General features: G+C 42.7%; 1 protein-coding gene across 1 annotated transcript in view; it reads right to left on the minus strand.

Annotated features, from left to right (window-relative positions):
- The window catches only part of LOC130356424 (CUB and sushi domain-containing protein 3-like), a 136182-nt gene extending 122434 nt beyond the window's left edge, over nucleotides 1–13748 (minus strand). The window contains exons 1-2 of the mRNA XM_056557955.1: nucleotides 13600–13748; nucleotides 4293–4382 (exon numbers count right to left, since the gene is read on the minus strand). Of these exons, the coding sequence (XP_056413930.1) occupies nucleotides 4293–4371 (79 nt within the window). The 5' untranslated portion in view covers nucleotides 4372–4382; nucleotides 13600–13748. The remainder of the gene's footprint in view (nucleotides 1–4292; nucleotides 4383–13599) is intronic.
- Nucleotides 13749–20867: the final 7119 nt, after the last annotated feature.

Below are 20867 nucleotides of genomic sequence, written 5' to 3' on the forward strand. Positions count from 1 at the left end.
GTGGTCCGTGAAAATGAAAAATAAAAATTTTCATTTGCACAGCCCACTGTTCCAAAGATCTGTGGAACACCAGTGGGGTGTAAATACTCACTGCACCCCTTTTTAAATTCTGTGAGGGGTGTAGTTTCCAAAATGGGGTCACATGTGGGGGGGGGGGTCCACTGTTCTGGCACCACGGGGGGGGCTTTGTAAATGCACTTGGCATCTGACTTCCATTCCAAACAAATTCCCTTTTCAAAAGCTCAATGGCGCTCCTCCTCTTCTGAGCAGTGTATTGCGCCAGCAGAGCACTTGACGTCCACACATGGGGTATTTTCATACTCATAAGAAATGGGGTAACAAATTTTGGGGTTAATTCTCTCCTATTAACCCTTGTAAAAATGTAAAATTTGGGGGAAAAAAACTGCATTTTAGTGAAAAAAAGAAATTTTCTTCTTCATTTACACATCCAACTTTAACAAAAAGTCGTGAAATACCTGTGAGGTGTTTAGGCTCTCTGTACCCCCTGTTACGTTCCTTAAGGGGTGTAGTTTCCAAAATAGTATGCCATGTGTTTTTTTTGCTGTTCTGGCACCATAGGGGCTTCCTAAATGCGACATGCCCCCCCCCAAAAAAAAAATTTGCTTTCCAAAAGCCAAATGTGACTCCTCTTCTGAGCATTGTAGTTCGCCCGCAGAGCATTTTCTGTCCTAACATGGGGTATTTCCATACTCTGAAGAGATAAGGTTACACATTTTGGGGGGGGCAATGTCTCCCATTACCCTTTATAAAAATTGTAAATTTGGGGGGGAAAACTGCACTTTACTGAAAAAATGTTTCTCTTCATTTACACATCCGAATTTAACGAAAAGTCATCAAACACCTGTGGGGTGTTAAGGCTCACTGGACCCTTTGTTAAGTGCCTTGAGGGGTGTAGTTTCCAAAATAGTATGCCATGTGGGGGTTTTCTGCTGTTCTGGCACCATAGGGGCTTCCTAAATGTGACATGCCCCCCAAAAATCATTTCAGAAAAACCCACTCTCCAAAATCCCATTGTCACTCCTTCCCTTCTGAGCCGTCTACTGCGCCCGCCGAACACTTGACATACACATGAGGTATCTCCTTACTCGAGAGAAATTGAGTTACAAATTTTGAGAGGATTTTTCTACTTTTACCTCTACCTGTAAAAATTCAAAAACTGGGTCTACAAGAACATGCAAATGTAAAAATAAATAAATAAAAGAGTGATAAACGGGCGCTCCCGTATCCCAGCCGGACCCGGCCCCTTCTCATTCATTTAAATAAACCGGTTTTTGGACCGGACTGAAAAACGCAGCATACCACGGTTTTCAGCAGAGTTGATTGTGTAATCAGGTGTATGTAGCAGAGTTGAGTGTGTGCGTGGTCATGCTTACACATAATCACACATTCAGCTCTGCTGCATACCTATGTCACACACTAATTTTGCTACCAGGGTGCCTCCAGCTTTTGCAAAACTGCAACTCTCAGCATGCCAAGTTTTGCAACACTTGGAGGCATTCTGGTTGATAAACACTGATATAGAGGTAAGGGGACAGATTGTTCAGCAAAATTACATATTTTTTAAACCCAGACTTTCAAAGGTCTCTTTTTCTGTCTTGAAAATATGTGAAAAATCATTTTTGCAGCATTTTTTTTATTGCAGCCATATTTATTTATTTTTTGCGCCAACATTACTGAGTTTGGTGCCAAAATCGGCAATTTTTGTGCCAACTTTTACATCCAAGAAAATTCTGATGGAAGATGAGTGAACTTACAGTAATTCGATTCGTCACGAACTTCACGGCTCGTCAGTTGCTGACTTTAGCCTGCATAAATTAGTTCAGCTTTCAGGTGCTCCGGTGGGATGGAAAAGGTGGTAACAGTCCTAGGAGAGAACGACTGCCGAGTCGAGAAGTTCGTGATGAATCGAATTGTACTGATCGGACTTTATCGCTTTTTATTCATTTTTTTCCCCATGATATAAAAAGTGACCAAAAATAAATTTTGGAATTCTTTATTTTTTTTATTTATTTATTTATTTTTTTTACACGTACGCCATTGACCGTGCGGATTAATTATATATTTTTATAGTTCGGACATTTACACACGCGGCGATACCACATGTTTATATTTACATAGTTTTTTTTCATGGGAAAAGGGGGGTGATTTGGACTTTTATTAGGGAAAGGGTTAAATCACATTTAACTTTTTTTTTTTTTTTACACTTTTTTTTGCAGTGTTATAGCTTCCAAAGGGGGCTATAACAATGCAAACACTGATCTTTTACACTGATCACTGCAAAGCCATAGCTTTGCATTGATCAGTGTTATCGGCGGTCGATTGCTCAAGTGTGCATCTTAGGCTTGGAGCAATCAATCGCTGAACAAGGAACGACGAGGAAGGCAAGAGGACCTCCGCTCGCGTCCTAGCTGATCGGGACACCGCATTTTCACTGCGCTTGTCCCGATCAGCCCCACTGAGTAGCCGGAATGCTTTTACTTTCCTTTTAGACGCAGCGTTTAACTTCCAACGCTGCGTCTAAAGGGTTAATAGCGCGCGGTAGCAATCGCAGTGTTGCGCGCTATTAGCCCCGGGTCCCGTCATGAGTTACATGCCGGGACCGACCCGATATGACACGGGGAGCCGGCCAAGGACATAAATATATGTCCTTGGTCGTTAAGGGGTTAACTCACCTTCCTATGTTCCCCTGTTGCTCCGGTACCAGCCTCGCTGTCCAGCGATGCAAACCCTATGCTGCTTCCTGGGGATGGGAACGTCACAGAGCCGTCAGCCTATCACCGGCCGCAGCGAAGTCCCGCCTCGACCAGTGACAGGCTGAGTGCACTGTCATGTAAGAAGCCAGCAGGCTCCTTACATGATAGTGCGCTCAGCCTGTCACTGGCCGAGGCGGGACATCGCTGCGGCCGGTGATAGGCTGATGGCTCTGTGACGTTCCCATCCCCAGGAAGCACCAAGAGCAACGGAGGGAGTTAAAGTTTATTTTTGAAGCCCGGGCTCAGGATAGTACAGTACAGTGCAGCGGCTGATAATTATTTGGGGGAAAGGGGAGAGAATTCATTCGAGAGGGGGGGGGGGGGGGGGAAGGGGTCCAAACGGTATTGCGGTATGGGAAAAATTCATACCGTGCAGGAAAAAGATTTCGGTATGAACCCGTATACTGCCCAGTACTAGTAGATCTGTGTCTACAATAGACAGTGGGCTCAACCTATCACCGGCCGAGGTGGAACATCGCTGCGGCCAGTGATAGGCTAACGTCTGTCCGACGTTCCCGTTCCCAGGAAGCAAGTCCGGACCAACGGGGAAGGTGAGTTAAAGTTTAAATTTTGTTTATCTTCTGCAGCCCGGGCATAGGGATACAGTATACAGTATAGAGTGTCAGCGCCAGTGGCCCGCAACAAACAGGAGGACAAGGAGGGCAGCGCTTGCAGGTGATATGTGAGTATTTAGCCCGATGGGGACAACGCAGCAATGGGCTGATAATTAATTGGTGGTGGGGGCACAGAACAGCGCTCGCGGGTCAGATTATGATTAGTTCCCCGATGTGGGGACAGCGCAGCTTTGGGCTGATGATTCATTCATTAATTCCCGTGGGGGAGGGGCCAAACCAGTATTGCGGTATGGGGAAAAATTAATATCGTGCAGCACAGAAATTTCGGTATGAACTGGTATACCGCCCAGCCCTGATCGGATGGGACCCTAACATTCACTCACCTCAGGCTGGGTGACATGCTGGATCCACTAACAACCCAAAACCACCTCCTGTGAAATAGGGGAGGGGATGCATGGCTACAGAGGGAGCCACTCCCCCCAAATTGCACAGCAAAAAAAATAAATAAATAAATAAATGTAGCCAGCACCTAAACCCAGCGTGCACCCATGTATTGGGTTTAGATGCTGGCTACATTTTTGTTTGTTTTTGCTTTGCAATTTGGGGGGAGTTAGGGTCCCATCCGATATGAGGCCACCTCCGTTTGGTAGATGGGGGGGGGACACCTTTTGATCAAAAAGTGCGCTAAGAGCCTCCATTTTGTTGACCAAGTGTGCTGCTGCCATTTTCTTTTTTTTTTACATGTTGTGTACTTGCCACAGCAGCGTGCACCTGTGTATTGGGTTTAGGTGCTGGCTACATTTTTGTTTTGTTTTTTATAATAAATATATGTATGGCTGGAACTGACCATCCAGTTGAGTGATGCCGCTTGGTGCAGATGAACAGAGCTGACCGAAAGATAATCACAAGCAAAACCAAGTCAAGTATCAAAAACACAACTTACCACTAATACAAAATATCTGGAACTGGAAAATCAGGAAAACTGTCCAAATTCTTCTAACTATACATGGCAAAGGTAACATTATAATGAAGTCTGGAAAACACAAGCAAAAATAAATAAATGCATACTTTCTTTCCTTTTTGCAGGATGCAATTACTGCTGTCCTTGCAGGTACAGCTAATGGTAAATGGGTCAGATCCAAAAACATTTAATATGTTGTAACTGATGAAAATTAAAGAGCTTTTGTAATATGGTTGTTTAAAACATTTTGAATATTTAATTAAATAAAACGGCTCCTGAAAATCCCACCACTAGGGGTCCCCATACCTAATAGGACACAAACCAGTCCTGCAGCAGTATCAGGCTTGTCCATGAGTCATGAAATCAGAGGATGTCTAACACTGTGAGCTAATAAAAATAGGTATTTTTATAATAAAAAAAACAAAAAAAATAGGTGATAGATGCATAAAAGTTACATGTACTAGTCCAAAATTACAAGTACTAGTCCACAAACTGTACAGAATAGGAGCAAATCCCCATAGCAAACATCTCCTGCTTTGGACAGTTCCTGATATGGACAGAGGTGTCAGCAGAGAGCACTGTGGTCAGACAAAAGAACAACTCAACTTCATCTGTAGAATACAGCAGATGATAAGTACTGGAAGGATTTAGATCTTTTAATAGAAGTAATTTAAAAATCTGTTTAACTTTCTGGAACAAATTGGTGGAAAACATTATTATTATTTTTTTTATTTTTTAATCAGAGTACCCCTTTAACCCCTTAAGGACCGAGCCCTTTTTCACCTGAAGGACCGGAGCGTTTTTTGCAATTCTGACCACTGTCACTTTAAACATTAATAACTCTGGAATGCTTTTAGTTATCATTCTGATTCTGAGAATGTTTTTTCGTGACATATTCTACTTTAACTTAGTGGTAAAATTTTATGGTAACTTGCATCCTTTCTTGGTGAAAAATCCCAAAATTTGATGAAAAAAAAATGAAAATTTTGCATTTTTCTAACTTTGAAGCTCTCTGCTTTGTAAGGAAAATGGATATTCAAAATAATTTTTTTTTGGGTTCACATATACAATATGTCTACTTTATGTTTGCATCATAAAATGTATGAGTTTTTACTTTTGGAAGAAATCAGAGGGCTTCAAAGTTCAGCAGCAATTTTGAAATTTTTCACAAAATTTTCAAACTCGCTATTTTTCATGGACCAGTTCAGGTTTGAAGTGGATTTGAAGGGTCTTCATATTAGAAATACCCCATAAAAGACCCCATTATAAAAACTACACCCCCCAAAGTATTCAAAATGACATTCAGTAAGTGTATTAACCCTTTAGGTGTTTCACAGGAATAGCAGCAAAGTGAAGGAGAAAATTCAAAATCTTAATTTTTTACACTCGTATGTTCTTGTAGACCCAATTTTTGAATTTTTGCAAGGGGTAAAAAGAAGAAAATTTTTACTTGTATTTGAAACCCAATTTCTCTCGAGTAAGCACATACCTCATATGTCTATGTTAATTGTTCAGCGGGCGCAGTAGAGGGCTCAGAAGGGAAGGAGTGACAAATGGTTTTTGGGGGGCATGTCACCTTTAGGAAGCCCCTATGGTGCCAGGACAGCAAAAAAACACACATGGCATACCATTTTGGAAACTAGACTCCTCAGGGAACGTAACAAGGGGTAAAGTGAACCTTAATACCCTACAGGTGATTCACGACTTTTGCATATGTAAAAAAAATATATATTTTTTTTACCTAAAATGCTTGATTTCCCAAAAATTTTACATTTTTAAAAAGTGTAATAGCAGAAAATACCCCCCAAAATTTGAAGCCCAATTTCTCCCGATTCAGAAAACACCCCATATGGGGGTGAAAAGTGCTCTGCTGGCGCACTACAGGTCTCAGAAGAGAAGGAGTCACATTTGGCTTTTTGAAAGCAAATTTTGCTATGGGGGCATGCCGCATTTAGGAAGCCCCTATGGTGCCAGGACAGCAAAAAAAAAAAAACACATGGCATACCATTTTGGAAACTAGACCCCTCGGGGAACGTAAAAAGGGGTTAAGTGAACCTTTATACCCCACAGGTGTTTCATGACTTTTGTATATGTAAAAAAAAAAAAAATGCCTGTTTTACCCAAAATTTTAAATTTTTAAAAAGGGTAATAGCAGAAAATATCCGCCAAAATTTGAAGCCCAATTTCTCCCGAGTACGGCGATACCCCATATGTGGCCCTAAACTGTTGCCTTGAAATACAACAGGGCTCCAAAGTGAGAGCGCCATGCGCATTTGAGGCCTAAATTAGGGACTTGCATAGGGGTGGACATAGGGGTATTCTATGCCAGTGATTCCCAAACAGGGTGCCTCCAGCTGTTGTAAAACTCCCAGCATGCCTGGACAGTCAGTGGCTATCTGGCAATACTGGGAGTAGTTGTTTTGCAACAGCTGGAGGCTCCGTTCTGGAAACAGTGGCGTACCAGACGTTTTTCATTTTTATTGGGGAGGGGAGGGGGGCTGTGTAGGGGTATGTGTATATGTAGTGTTTTTTACTTTTTATTTTATTTTGTGGTAGTGTAGTGTTTTTAGGGTACAGTCGCATGGGCGGGGGGTTCACAGTAGTTTCTCGCTGGCAGTTTGAGCAGCGGCAGAAAATTTGCTGCAGCTCAAACTTGCAGCCGGATACTTACTGTAATCCTCCGCCCATGTGAGTGTACCCTGTACATTCACATTGGGGGGAACATCCAGCTGTTGCAAAACTACAACTCCCAGCATGGACGGTCTATCAGTGCATGCTGGGAGTTGTAGTTTTGCAACAGCTGGAGACACACAGGTTGTGAAACACCGAGTTTGGTAACAAACTCAGTGTTTTGCAACCAGTGTGCCTTCAGCTGTTGCAAAAGCTACAACCCCCAGCATGTACGGACAGCGGAAGGGCATGCTGGGTCTTGTAGTTATGCAACAGCCGGAGGCATACTACATTGGCTGGGGATGCTGGGGATTGTAGTTATGCAACAGCTGGAGACACACTGGTTTACTACTTAACTCAGTGTGCCTTCAGCTGTTGCAAAACTACAACTCTCAGCAGTCACCGACAGCCAACGGGCATGCTGGGAGTTGTAGTTATGCAACCACCAGATGCACCACTACAACTCCCAGCATGCACTTGAGCTGTTTGTGCAAGCTGGGAGTTGTAGTTACACAACAGCTGAAGGTACACTTTTCCATAGAAAGAATGTGCCTCCAGCTGTTGCAAAACTACAAGTCCCAGCATGCCCATAAGGGCATGCTGGGAGTTGTGGTGGTCTGCCTCCTGCTGTTGCATAACTACAGCTCCCAGCATGCCCTTGTTGCATGCTGGGAGCTGTTGCTAAGCAACAGCAGGAGGCTGTCACTCACCTCCAACGATCCACACAGGACTGTCCCTCGCCGCCGTCTCTCCTGGGGCCCCGATCCCAACAGGGACGCCAGGGATCGGGGTCCCCAGCACCCGGGGTCGTCTTCCCGCACCCGCTCACATCCTCCGGAAGAGGGGCGGAGCGGGTTGCGGGAGTGACACCCGCAGCAGGCGCCCTGATTGGTCGGCCGGTAATCCGGCCGACGAATCAGGGCGATCGTGAGGTGGCACCAGTGCCACCTCACTCCTGCAGGCTCTGGCTGTTCGGGGCCGTCTCTGACGGCCCCGATCAGCCAGTAATTCCGGGTCATCGGGTCACTGGAGACCCGATTGACCCGGAATCCGCCGCAGATCGCTGGACTGAATTGCCCAGCGATCTGCGGCAATCGCCGACATGGGGGGACATAATGACCCCCCTGGGCGATATGCCGGGATGCCTGCTGAACGATTTCAGCAGGCATCCGGCTCCCCTCCGGCTAGCGGTGGGGGCCGGAAATGCTCAGGGCGTATCCATACGCCCTCGGTCCTTAAGGACTTGGAAACGGGGGCGTATGGATACGCCCTATGTCCTTAAGGGGTTAAAGCAGACAGTAGAATATTAAAATTTATTTTCAATTTATATTCACAGAGATTTACTTCCTGTTCAGCGTTGGCCACCACGTCATGCTGGGGGCAGACACGACTGCTGGGGCCCCGTACAGGAGATTGCGGATCATTTATTTTATTTTCCACTACATTATTCCTTTGGCCATAGAAAATGTTCTTACAGCTATATAATGTTTATGATATATATAAGATTATATTTGGGATGGGAGGGGGTACAAAGTTGCGTCACTGTTGGGCCTTGAATGCAGATAGCCTATGGGGCAGCACCATGTGCTTTATCTGCACCAAAATATCTTGTCCCGGGCCCTGCCTATGGAGGTAATATGGACACTACACAGTATTATTCACTGTTGAACTCCAAGTAGTAAAGGTTTAGGAAGCCCTGGTATACAGTACATGACTGTTTTTGGTACAATTATCCTTTGGAGCCCCATTTTAACCCTTTAAAAACGCAGGCCATTTTGGCCTTGAGGACACTGCCAATTTTTTATTGGTACCATTTTTGTTTTGATTTAAAAAAAATTGAAAAATAGCAGTCCTACTAGGCTAGGAAGAAAATTTAGAATAAGGCAGAATAAATAGAGATAAATAAGAAAGGAAGGAAGTGTCTAATAAGATAATAAGATATAAAATATAATTACATTTATTGAATAATACTGTGAGGTCTGGGACAGGGCCCTGCCCCAGACTTTACAGTATTATTCAATAAATGTAATTACATTTTATATCTTATTATTAGACACTTCCTTTCTTTCTTATTTATTTCTATTTATTCTGCCTTATTCTAAATTTTCTTCCTAGCCTAGTAGGACTGCTATTTTTCCATTTTTTAAATCAGTATTTATTTGGCACAAGGGTACGTGCAACGCAGTATCGTCGGTTTAGGTCTCTTATATTTTACGTAGAGCTCCCACACTTGTACATTATACACCATTTTTGTTTTGATGGGACTTTTTGATTACTTTTTAATATTATTTCCTGAAATATGATGTGACCAAAAATCTACAATTCAGGCATTTATTTTTTATTTTACGTTAACACTGTTCACCATGTGGGATTATGAATAGAGATGAGCGAATTTACAGTAAATTCGATTCGTCACGAACTTCTCGGCTCGGCAGTTGATGACTTTTCCTGCATAAATTAGTTCAGCTTTCAGTTGCTCCGGAGCACCGGAAAGCAGAACTAATTTATGCAGGAAAAGTCAGCAACCACCGAGCCGAGAAGTTCATGACGAATCGAATTTACTGTAAGTTCGCTCATCTCTAATTATGAACATTATATTTTAATAGTATGGACAATTCTGCATGCGGCAATACCAAATGGGATTTTTTTTTTTTTTAAAGGGTAAGGGATTATTTACATTTTTAAAGACTAACAGTCATCATATGATTGCTGATGTTAGCCATTAGCGGTGACCATTAACTCCTGCATAGACTGTAAACACTGTAGAATAAAAATGTACATTCTGGCACCAGGACATACAGTACAGACCAAAAGTTAGGACACACCTCATTCAGTTTTCTTTATTTTCATGACTATGTCAGCTGTCTCCTTGATAAAGCCACATAAATGGTGAAACATGTCGGGGTGTGACAGAGTAGTATTTTAATTAGCAACTCCACTGTACTCTAATGCAGAACTATAGCGAATAAATTAAGTCTAGGTCTTATTAGCCCACGCCTGCAGAGACAGCAGGGGGTAGGAGCTTAGTATTGGGACACTAAAAACACCCCCTGGGTGTCAAGCATCGGCTAAGCGCCACATATATAAGTGACCCAATAAGAGAGATTACAGTTATTCCCATTGGGGTACATCTCCACGTAACATCAGAACCTCCAGGCTCAGGATTGTACATATAAATCCGAGCCTTGAGATCAAATTGTGTAGTCGCAGCCATGACCTTGAGGCGCAATTACTGATATCTATGACTACAGTGGAGCTGTGTTTTTAAATACTTTTTGTTCCTCACTTTATACTAGATTGTACACATTAAGAGTTAAGTTATACTAAGTGTGTGACACATGCAATATAGAGGTTTCTTTTAGGGATCGACCGATAGTTTTTTTTAGGGCCGATACCGATAATCTGTCACCTTTCAGGCCAATAGCAGATAACTTATACAGATATTTCGGTATAAGTTATCGGCTATTTCAACCCCCCCCCCAGGGCAGAAGCCATTGCAGATCAATGATTTAAAGCGGGCGCTTTAAATCAATGAACTACAGCGGCTTTTGCGGTGCCAGAGACCGCTGCCACCCGCTTCTCTCCCCCCGCCTGTCCTTAGTCTAACCACCACAGTTGCCCCATTACCCCCCCCCCCCCATCCTCTGGCCACATGCCGCTGCCCCATCGCCTCCCCCCATCCTCTGCCCACATACCGCCACCGCTGCCCCATTGACTCCCCCCATCCTCTGCCCACATACCGCCACCGCTGCCCCATTGACTCCCCCCATCCTCTGCCCACATACCGCCGCCCCATTGACTCCCCCCATCCTCTGCCCACATACCGCCGCCCCATTGACTCCCCCCATCCTCTGCCCACATACCGCCGCCCCATTGACTCCCCCCATCCTCTGCCCACATACCGCCGCCCCATTGACTCCCCCCATCCTCTGCCCACATACCGCCGCCCCATTGACTCCCCCCATCCTCTGCCCACATACCGCCGCCCCATTGACTCCCCCCCATCCTCTGCCCACATACCGCCGCCCCATTGACTCCCCCCATCCTCTGCCCACATACCGCCGCCCCATTGACTCCCCCCATCCTCTGCCCACATACCGCCACCGCTGCCCCATTGACTCCCCCCATCCTCTGCCCACATACCGCCACCGCTGCCCCATTGACTCCCCCCATCCTCTGCCCACATACCGTCACCGCTGCCCCATTGACTCCCCCCATCCTCTGCCCACATACCGCCACCGCTGCCCCATTGACTCCCCCCATCCTCTGCCCACATACCGCCACCGCTGCCCCATTGACTCCCCCCATCCTCTGCCCACATACCGCCACCGCTGCCCCATTGACTCCCCCCATCCTCTGCCCACATACCGCCACCCCATTGACTCCCCCCATCCTCTGCCCACATACCGCCACCGCTGCCCCATCGACTCCCCCCATCCTCTGGCCACATGCCACCACTGCCCCATCGCCTCCCCCCATCCTCTGCCCACATACCACCACTGCCCCATCGCCTCCCCCCATCCTCTGCCCACATACCACCACTGCCCCATCGCCTCCTCCCCATCCCCAGTGTTATAATTAGCTGTTCCCGGGGGTCCGCGATCCTTCTGGTTCCGTCGGCGTCCTGCGCTGTCACTGTGCGTACTGACGGTGACGTCACTTGTAATTACGCAGCGCACAGCAACAGCGCAGGAGCCAGAAGGATCGCTGACCCCTGGGAACAGGTAATTATAACACCGGGGAAGGGGGGAGGGGCATTATCGGCAAGGTAATTGCCGATACCGATAATGTCCAAAATCACGATTATCGGCCGATAATATCGGCCAAACCAATGATCGATCCCTAGTTTCTTTTAACTAGAGATGAGCGAACTTACAGTAAATTTGATTCGTCACGAACTTCTCGGCTCGGCAGTTGATGAATTATCCTGCATAAATTAGTTCAGCTTTCAGGTGCTCCCGTGGGCTGGAAAAGGTGGATACAGTCCCAGGTGACCCTTTCCTAGGACTGTATCCACCTTTTCCAGCCCACCGGAGCACCTGAAAGCTGAACTCATTTATGCAGGATAAGTCATCAACTGACGAGCCGAGAAGTTCGTGACAAATCGAATTTACTGTAAGTTCGCTCATCTCTACTTTTAACCCTTCGGGGTTATTGTGTTGTATAAGCTGTTACCTCTGCATGCGTCATTGGGCCGAAAGATAGTAGTTTTGTTTTATTTCATGCACAGGACTCAAAAATGCCCAGGCTACTGTACGTGCGAACACACCCTAAAGCCATATAAGGCTGGGTTCACACTACGTTTTTTCCATACTGTTTTCAATCCGTTTTTCTAAAGAAAACCGTATGGCAAACAAACGGATGGAACAGTATGGAAAAAAGTAAACCGTATGCGTTTTTAAACAGTATACTGTTTTTAAAAGTGCATACAGTTCCGTCAGATTTTATAGAAAAAAAAACATAAGTTTTTGAAAATTTTGTCCATTTTTAATGGGAGGGGTCTTGGGTGGGGACTTTAGGATTCAAATGCGCATGTGCAAAGTAAAAACGTATACGTTTTTCCCGTATGGAACCGTATACATGTGCGTTTCCCATTGACATCCATGTAAAAAAAAAACGTATGCGGTTGCAGTACAGTTTTTAAACCGGAGTCAAAACCGTGGTTGACCACAATTTTGTCTCCGGTTTAAAAACCGTACTGCAACAGCATACGTTTTTTTAACATGGACGTCAATGGGAAACGAACATGTATACGGTTCCATACGGGAAAAACGTATACGTTTTTACTTTGCACATGCACATTTAAATCCTAAAGTCCCCACCCAAGACCCCTCCCATTAAAAATGGACAATTTTCAAAAACGTATGGGTTTTTTTTCTGTAAAAACTGACGGAACTTTATGCACTTTTAAAAACAGTATACTGTTTAAAAACGTATACGGTTTACTTTTTTCCATACTGTTCCATCCGTTTTTTTGCCATACGGTTTTCTTTAGAAAAACGGATTGAAAACAGTATGGCAAAAACGTAGTGTGAACCCAGCCTCAGTCGGTCAGGACCACATTTTTTACCACAACCCTGCATGTGGGGAAAGGTCCCGGCCCATGGGAAGTAACTATATAAAGCACAACTGACATCATGCCATTGTTGTAGAGCTGTGTCTCCCAACCAAGGTGCCACTAGCTGTTTCAAAACTACAACTCCCAGCATGCCCGGACAGCCAAAGGCTGTCCGGGCATGCTGGGAGTTGTAGTTTTGAAACAGCTGGAGGCACCCTGGTGAGGAAACACTCTTGTAGAGGAAGTCATTAATACCCACACTAGCACAAAGAGACATTTACATAAAACTCCCTCTGCTTCAAGTAGACATTGTAATAGATTTACACCGAGCCACAGGAGAAGCAACCCGCTCCATGACACAGCACACAGTGCGGACTAAAGGCTCGGAAACAACGACTCTACCCAAGTCTTATCTGGTAAGGACGGACTGAACACAAGGGTGTGCCCCCAGGCTCAGAAGTCATGGCGTCAGCTTCTTGTCAGACACTCGGGCTGTCTCTTCTATATACACATAGTAACAGACAGTACCACCGCCTGAGGGAACAGCACCGCGTACAGTACCTGAATCACCTGCCGCTCTCTGTCCGTGGCTTCTGGCGCTATATTCCCGGAAACCGTACTGAGAAGGCTGGCACCGGATCGCTCTACAAGTCCCTGCCCACTTCCCACTCTGTCTCCGGATTGGCTGACTGTCTGTATAGGAAGGAGCAGCCAAGGTGTATTAATGGGGGAGTGTAGTGGCTTACTGTAACTAAGGGCGGAAGGCTGTGGTGACACTGAGACGATATACAGACGCGGGAAACTCGTAGGAGAGAGACGTGCTGGTCTGGGAACGGGAATTCCTCGTTATTACTAAACATTTTCCAGTATTTATGCTATAGAGATCATACGAAGCACTGTTTAAGGCCCATGTGTATCCGTATGACTTGCTTGGGAGATCATACACACAAAACAGTATAGTGGGATGATTGACTGCAGTTCTCGTAACTATCACTAGATGTCACTACACTTTTTACACTCGTGGTAAATGACAGTATGTTCTTTTCTGTAGTTCTTGATACTAGTGCAAAAGGAAGCTGCACCTGATTAACCATTTAGCTGCTGACATATTTACAGTTGTAATATGGAATCATAGTAAATTCTATAGAAATAGAAAAATGAGTCAAAACATTTTTTTGATTTTACTTGTTTGGATTATCATTATCTTGGAATATTTTTTTTACATGGGTTATGGGAGGAATATTGTTATTTTTAACATAATATATATATATATATATATATATATATATATATATATATATATATATATATATATATATATATTTTTTTTTTTTTTTTTTTTTAACACTTCATTGGTCCCCTTAGGGGACTTTTAGGAGGAATCATTAGATTCCTCATACAGATCAATGGAGTTCTATAGAACTCCATTGATCTGTGCTCATTTGGTTGAGCCTGCTTACACATGCTAAGGAACACGCTTGACATGTTTCTGATAAGAATATGGGTATATTTTTTTTTTTTACATGAGCATTATGGGTGGAATATCATGCTTACACATGCCAAATAACACATTTGACCTATTTCTGATAAAAAATATGGCTATATATATTTATTTACATGGGGATTATGGGTGGAATATCATGGTTACACAGGCCAAGTAATACATTTTACCTGTTTCTGATAAGAATATGAGTATTAATATTTTTTTTTACGTGGGGATTATGGGTGTAATATCATATTAACACATGCTAAGGAACACATTTGACCTATTTCTAATAAGAATACGGCTGTAAAAAAATGTTTTACTTAAGGATTATGGGAAGGATATCATGGTTACACATGCCAAGGAACATATAATGTCTGTTTATTTGTTCTTGTATTTTTCTGTTTAGGTGTGTATTCACACACTAGGACGTTCAGAGTAGTTTTCTATTCCATCTGGATATGGAATGGTTAATGCTCTGAACGAATGAGAACTTGGGTGTGTCTATTTTAACCCCTTTAGGACGCAGCGCATTTGGGCCTTAAGGACGCAGACAATTTTATCTTTACGTTTTCGTTTTTTCCTCCTCGCCTTCAAAACATCATAACTCTTTTATATTTTCATCCACAGACTATTAAAAATGGCATGTGTTATTTATTTTTTGGGTCAATACGATTAAAATGATACCCATGATAATATACTTTTCTGTTACTGTTGCGCTTTTAAAAAAAATTAGTATGTTTAAAATCCCCCTATTTTGAAGACCTATAACTTTTTCATTTTTCCGTATAAGTGGCTGTATGAGGGCTAATTTTTTGCGCCGTGATCTGTACTTTTAATTGATTCCATATTTGCTTATATAAAACTTTTAATCCATTTTTTATAAATTTTTTTGGAATAAAATCAGCTATTTTGGACTTATTTTTTTATCACGCAGTTCACCGTATGTTAGGCAGATCAGAGCAGAAGACGCCAGGAAGACAGCGGAGCCAGGTGAGGGGACCTCTGACTGCCGTGCTGGATGATCGGATCGCCGCAGTAGAGCTGCGGGCGATCCGATCATCTATTTTAATGACCGCGATGCTGCAGATTCTGTGATCTATATTGATCACGGCAGCTGAGGGGTTAATGGTGGACATCCGCGGGATCGCTGATGTCTTCCATTACGGGTGGGTCCCTGGCTGCGATCAGCAGCCGGGAACTGCCGCGCATGATCCAGGCATCGCTCTGATGCATGCGGTTATGCTTAGGACGTAAATGTATGTCCTGGTGCGTTAAGTACCAGCTCACCAGGATGTACATTTACGTCCTGTGTCATTAACCCCTTAAGGACTCAGGGTTTTTCCGTTTTTGCACTTTCGTTTTTTCCTCCTTACCTTTTAAAAATCATAACCCTTTCAATTTTCCACCTAAAAATCCATATTATGGCTTATTTTTTGCGTCGCCAATTCTACTTTGCAGTGACATTAGTCATTTTACCCAAAAATGCACGGCGAAACGGAAAAAAAAATCATTGTGCGACAAAATCGAAAAAAAAACGCCATTTTGTAAATTTTGGGGGCTTCCGTTTCTATGCAGTGCATATTTCGGTAAAAATTACACCTTATCATTATTCTGTAGGTCCATACGGTTAAAATGATACCCTACTTATATAGGTTTGATTTTGTCATACTTCTGGAAAAAATCATAATTACATGCAGGAAAATTTATACGTTTAAAAATGTCATCTTCTGACCCTTATAACTTTTTTTTATTTTTCCACGTACGGGGCGGTATGAGGACTCATTTTTTGCGCCGTGATCTGAAGTTTTTATCGGTATGATTTTTGTTTTGATCGGACTTTTTGATCACTTTTTATTCATTTTTGAATGTTATAAAAAGTGACCAAAATGCGCTTTTTTGGACTTTGGATTTTTTTTGCGCGTACGCCATTGACCGTACGGCTTAATTAATGATATATTTTTGTAGTTCGGGCATTTACGCACGCGGCGATACCACATATGTTTATTTATTTATTTTTTTACACTGTTTTATTTTTTTTATGGGAAAAGGGGGGTGATTCAAACTTTTATTAGGGAAGGGGATAAATGACCTTTTATGACCTATTAATACTTTTTTTTTTACTTTTTTTTTGCAGTGTTATAGGTCCCATAGGGACCTATAACACTGCACACACTGATCGCTCATCCTGATCACAAGCGTGTATTAACACGCCTGTGATCAGCTTTATCGGCGCTTGACTGCTCCTGCCTGGATCTCCGGCACGGAGCAGTCATTCGTCGATCGGACACCGAGGAGGCAGGTAAGAGCCCTCCCGGTGTCCGATCAGCTGTTCGGGACGCCGCGATTTCACCGCGGCGGTCCCGAACAGCCCGACTGAGCAGCCGGGATACTTTCAGTTTCACTTTAGAAGCGGCGGTCAGCGATCGGCGATGTGTGGTATTAGCCGCGGGTCCCGGCCGTTGATTAGCGCCGGGACCGACGCGATATGATGCGGGATCGCGGCGCGATCCCGCTTCATAACGCGGGAGCCGGCGCAGGACGTAAATATACGTCCTGCGTCGTTAAGGGGTTAAGGGGTTAAGGCAGACTGGTCCTGTATTCAGTGCTGGTTATTGAGTGCAAAACTATGATGTCAGTGCAATTTTCTTTGTTTGTGCAATAATGCTACTATGTCTGCTTGAGCATTTACCTTGTATCTATCTTGTTATTTGATCTGAGTACTTAGCCATGGTTAATTAGTCTTGTTTAGTAAATTGTAGTCTGTTTCATTATTCATTTTTTGGATTGTATTTCCGTTCTGCTAGTCGCTGTTCACACTGATTTTTCTTCTGTCTTATGAGTTTTTCTAACAAGACATCCCTGTGAACTTTTATTGGGACTCTGGGGAATTGAGATTTAGTACAAGATATCTCGGTGATCCATGGTGGACTCTGGGAGATTGAGTTCTAGTATCAAGACATTCCAGTGTTTTCTGGGGGATTGTTTATTTTATTTCTGTTTGTTCTTCGAGTCTATGCTGACTCATCCATTTCCCAGTCTTGTGTTCAATATTTATATCCTGTTTGGTTGATCTGATCTTTGTTCATTGTACTTGTATCTGTTTGAACAGTGTTCTATGTTCCTGATCAGTTTGCCTGTTTAGATTCTGTCCTGTTAGTATTTGTAACCTGTTATTTATATAAATGCGGACTTGAATACATGTTTAACCTGCCTAACTGCATCACCTTTATGCTGGATTACTGGATCTAAGACTTTTCTGCGGTATCACACTATTTTATATATATATTTTTAAAACCATATATATTTTATTATTGCTACTTTTTCTCCACACAAGGGTCCTGTGTAAGGAGTTATTGCTTATATATTTTGCCATGATTGTCACGATCAAGATATTATATTAGCAGTATTTTATATCTATGAATAAAAACTATTTGTTTTCATCATAAATCTGAATCACAGTTCTAATCATATTTTATTTTATTATCGTCATGTATCAGTTTTTCTGGTATTAGTCTAGAGGTGAATGGGACCCCTATATATTTATTTAATTTAATTACATTGTACTTTGCGGTGTAAGTACTATCCATTCATACCTCGACAAATTTTTTGTGATCTGCACTTCCATTTATATTTTTCTATTTGTAACCTGTCTGGTTGTTTTCCTTTTCTGTTTCTGACCTTTGACCGACTATGTTTATTTGTTTTTTCGCCACTGCACTTTAGCGCAGGCAGGGACTGGCACCAAGTTGTCAATCCATTGCTTAGAATGGATGGGCATGTAGGCAGGGAAAGTGTTTTTAGGGTCAGTTTAGGGCTCACTCTCCCTGTCCCCACTCGGTCATGACAGAACACATTTGACTGATTTCTGATAAGAATATGACTATAAATAATTTTGTAAATGGGAATTATGGGTGGAAAATCATGGTTACACATGCTAAGGAACACATTTGACCTGTTTCTGATAAGAATATGGCTAGAAATATTTTTTACATGGAAATTATGGGTGGAATATCATGCTTACACATGCTAAGGAACACATTTGACCTGTTTCTGATAAGAATATGGCTAGAAATATTTTTTTACATGGGGATTATGGGTGGAATATTATGGTAACACATGCCAAGAAATAACTGTGTAAACAAAAAATGAACAGCACTGCGTTGTGTCTTTACCAGTGGCAACTGGAGAAAAGACAGGTGAGATGGTCTGTTTACCTGATGATGTTTAGCTAGGACCTGAACACCTATTCTATCAGATGGCTAGTAAAATCTTTTGGTAGCTGTCTTGACCCGAACCCATCCGGGACGGTCCTGCTATAGAGATTTCAGATGCCCAGGAGAACCGGGAACCTGCTGTGGAGAAAAGCTGGGTTTTCTGGGGCGCTTACAGATCGTGCAATTTTACATACATGATTAGATTTCTACATAATCATGTATGTAAACAGTCTGTGCATACATAATTACATAATACGGTCAATGGCGTATGCGCCAAAAAATTCCAAAGTCCAGAATAGCGTATTTTTGGTCACTATTTATATCATGAAAAAATGAATAAAAAGCGATCAAAAAGTCCTATCAATACAAAAATGATACCACTAAAAACTTCAGATCACGACGTAAAAAATGAGCCCTCATACCGCCCCGTACACTTAAAAAGAAAAAAGTTATAGGGGTCAGAAAATAACAATTTTAAACGTGTAAATTTTCCTGCATGTAGTTATGATTTTTTCCAGAAGTGCAATCAAAATCAAACCTATATAAGTAGGGTATCATTTTAATCATATGAATCTACAGAATAAAGAGGTGGTGTCATTTTTACAGAAAAATGCACTGAATAGAAACGTTGGCCCCCAAAATTTACAAAATGGCGTTTTTTTTCTTCAATTTTGTCACACAATGATTTTTATTTCCCATTTTGCCGTAGATTTTTGGGTAAAATGACTGATGTCATTACAAAGTAGAATTGGTGGCGCAAAAAAATAAGCCATCATATGGATTTTTAGGTGCAAAATTGAAAGGGCTATGATTTTTAACCCCTTAAGGACCAGGCCCATTCTGGCCTTAAAGGGGTTGTGTGCTGCCCTGACTTTCGGAGTTCCACTCACAGCGTCCGGAAGTTGATTATTCCAAACGCTGTGTGTGGGCTTCAGTGCTCGCAGCCGCCTGGTGTGACGTCTGGCCCGCCCCCTTGTGACGTCTCGCCCGCCCCCTCGTGACGTCTTGCCCACCCCCTCAACGAAAGTCTATGGGAAGGGGGCGCGACCGCTGTCACTCCCCCTTCCCATAGACTTTGGTAGAGGGGGCGGGCGAGACGTCACAAGGGTCCGGGCGTGAAGTCACGCCCGGTGGCCGCGAACACAGAAGCCCGCACACAGCGTTTGGAGTAATGAACTTCCGGATGCTGTGAGCGGAGCTCCGAAAATTAGGGCAGCGCACAATCCCTTTAAGGACCAGACCAATTTTATTTTTGCATTTTCGCTTTTTCCTCCCCTCCTTCTAAAAATCATAACTCTTTTATATTTCCATCCACAGACCCATATGAGGGCTTGTTTTTTGCATCACCAATTGTACTTGTACTTATTTTATCATAAAATGTACGGCGCAACCAAACAAATATTATTTATGAGGGAAAATTGAAAAGAAAATCACAATTTAGCAAATTTTGGAAGGTTTTGTTTTCACGCTGTACACTTTCCGGTAAAAAATCTCCATCCCAAGGGGTTAAAAATACATAAATAGACAAAATTATTAGATTATCGTATAACATAATTGGTAAATAAATACAAATAGTGAGTGTACAAATTAATAATAAATAATTGTATATGTAATATATATAATATGTGACATGATTACTATGTACAATAGTGACTCATATGCAAATATTTTTGTATTATCATACAACATGATTAATAAATAATTAAAAATACCCATAGTAAGTGTACAAATTCATAATAAATAATTATATGTGTAATATATGTGATATGTGCCATGATTATTATGTACCAGTGACGTTCACCGTACTGAATAATTACCAATATATTTTAATAGTTCAGACTTTTACGCACTCGGCGATACCAAATATGTCTATTTTTTACTTTTCTATTGGGGGAGGGGATTTGTCAATTTTTTTTTTTAGATATTTTGTTTTTTTTTACACTTTAATAATCCCCATAGGGGACTATTTATAGCAATTGCTTGATTGCTAATACTGTTCAGTGCTATGTATAGGACATAGCACTGATCAGTATTATCGGTGATCTTCTGCTCTGGTCTGCTCGATCTCAGACCAGAGCAGAAGACCCCGGGAGCCAGCCGGAGCCAGGTGAAGGGACCTCCGGCCGCCA

This window comes from Hyla sarda, chromosome 2, assembly GCF_029499605.1.
Source record: "Hyla sarda isolate aHylSar1 chromosome 2, aHylSar1.hap1, whole genome shotgun sequence".
Classification (NCBI taxonomy): Eukaryota; Metazoa; Chordata; class Amphibia; order Anura; family Hylidae; genus Hyla; species Hyla sarda.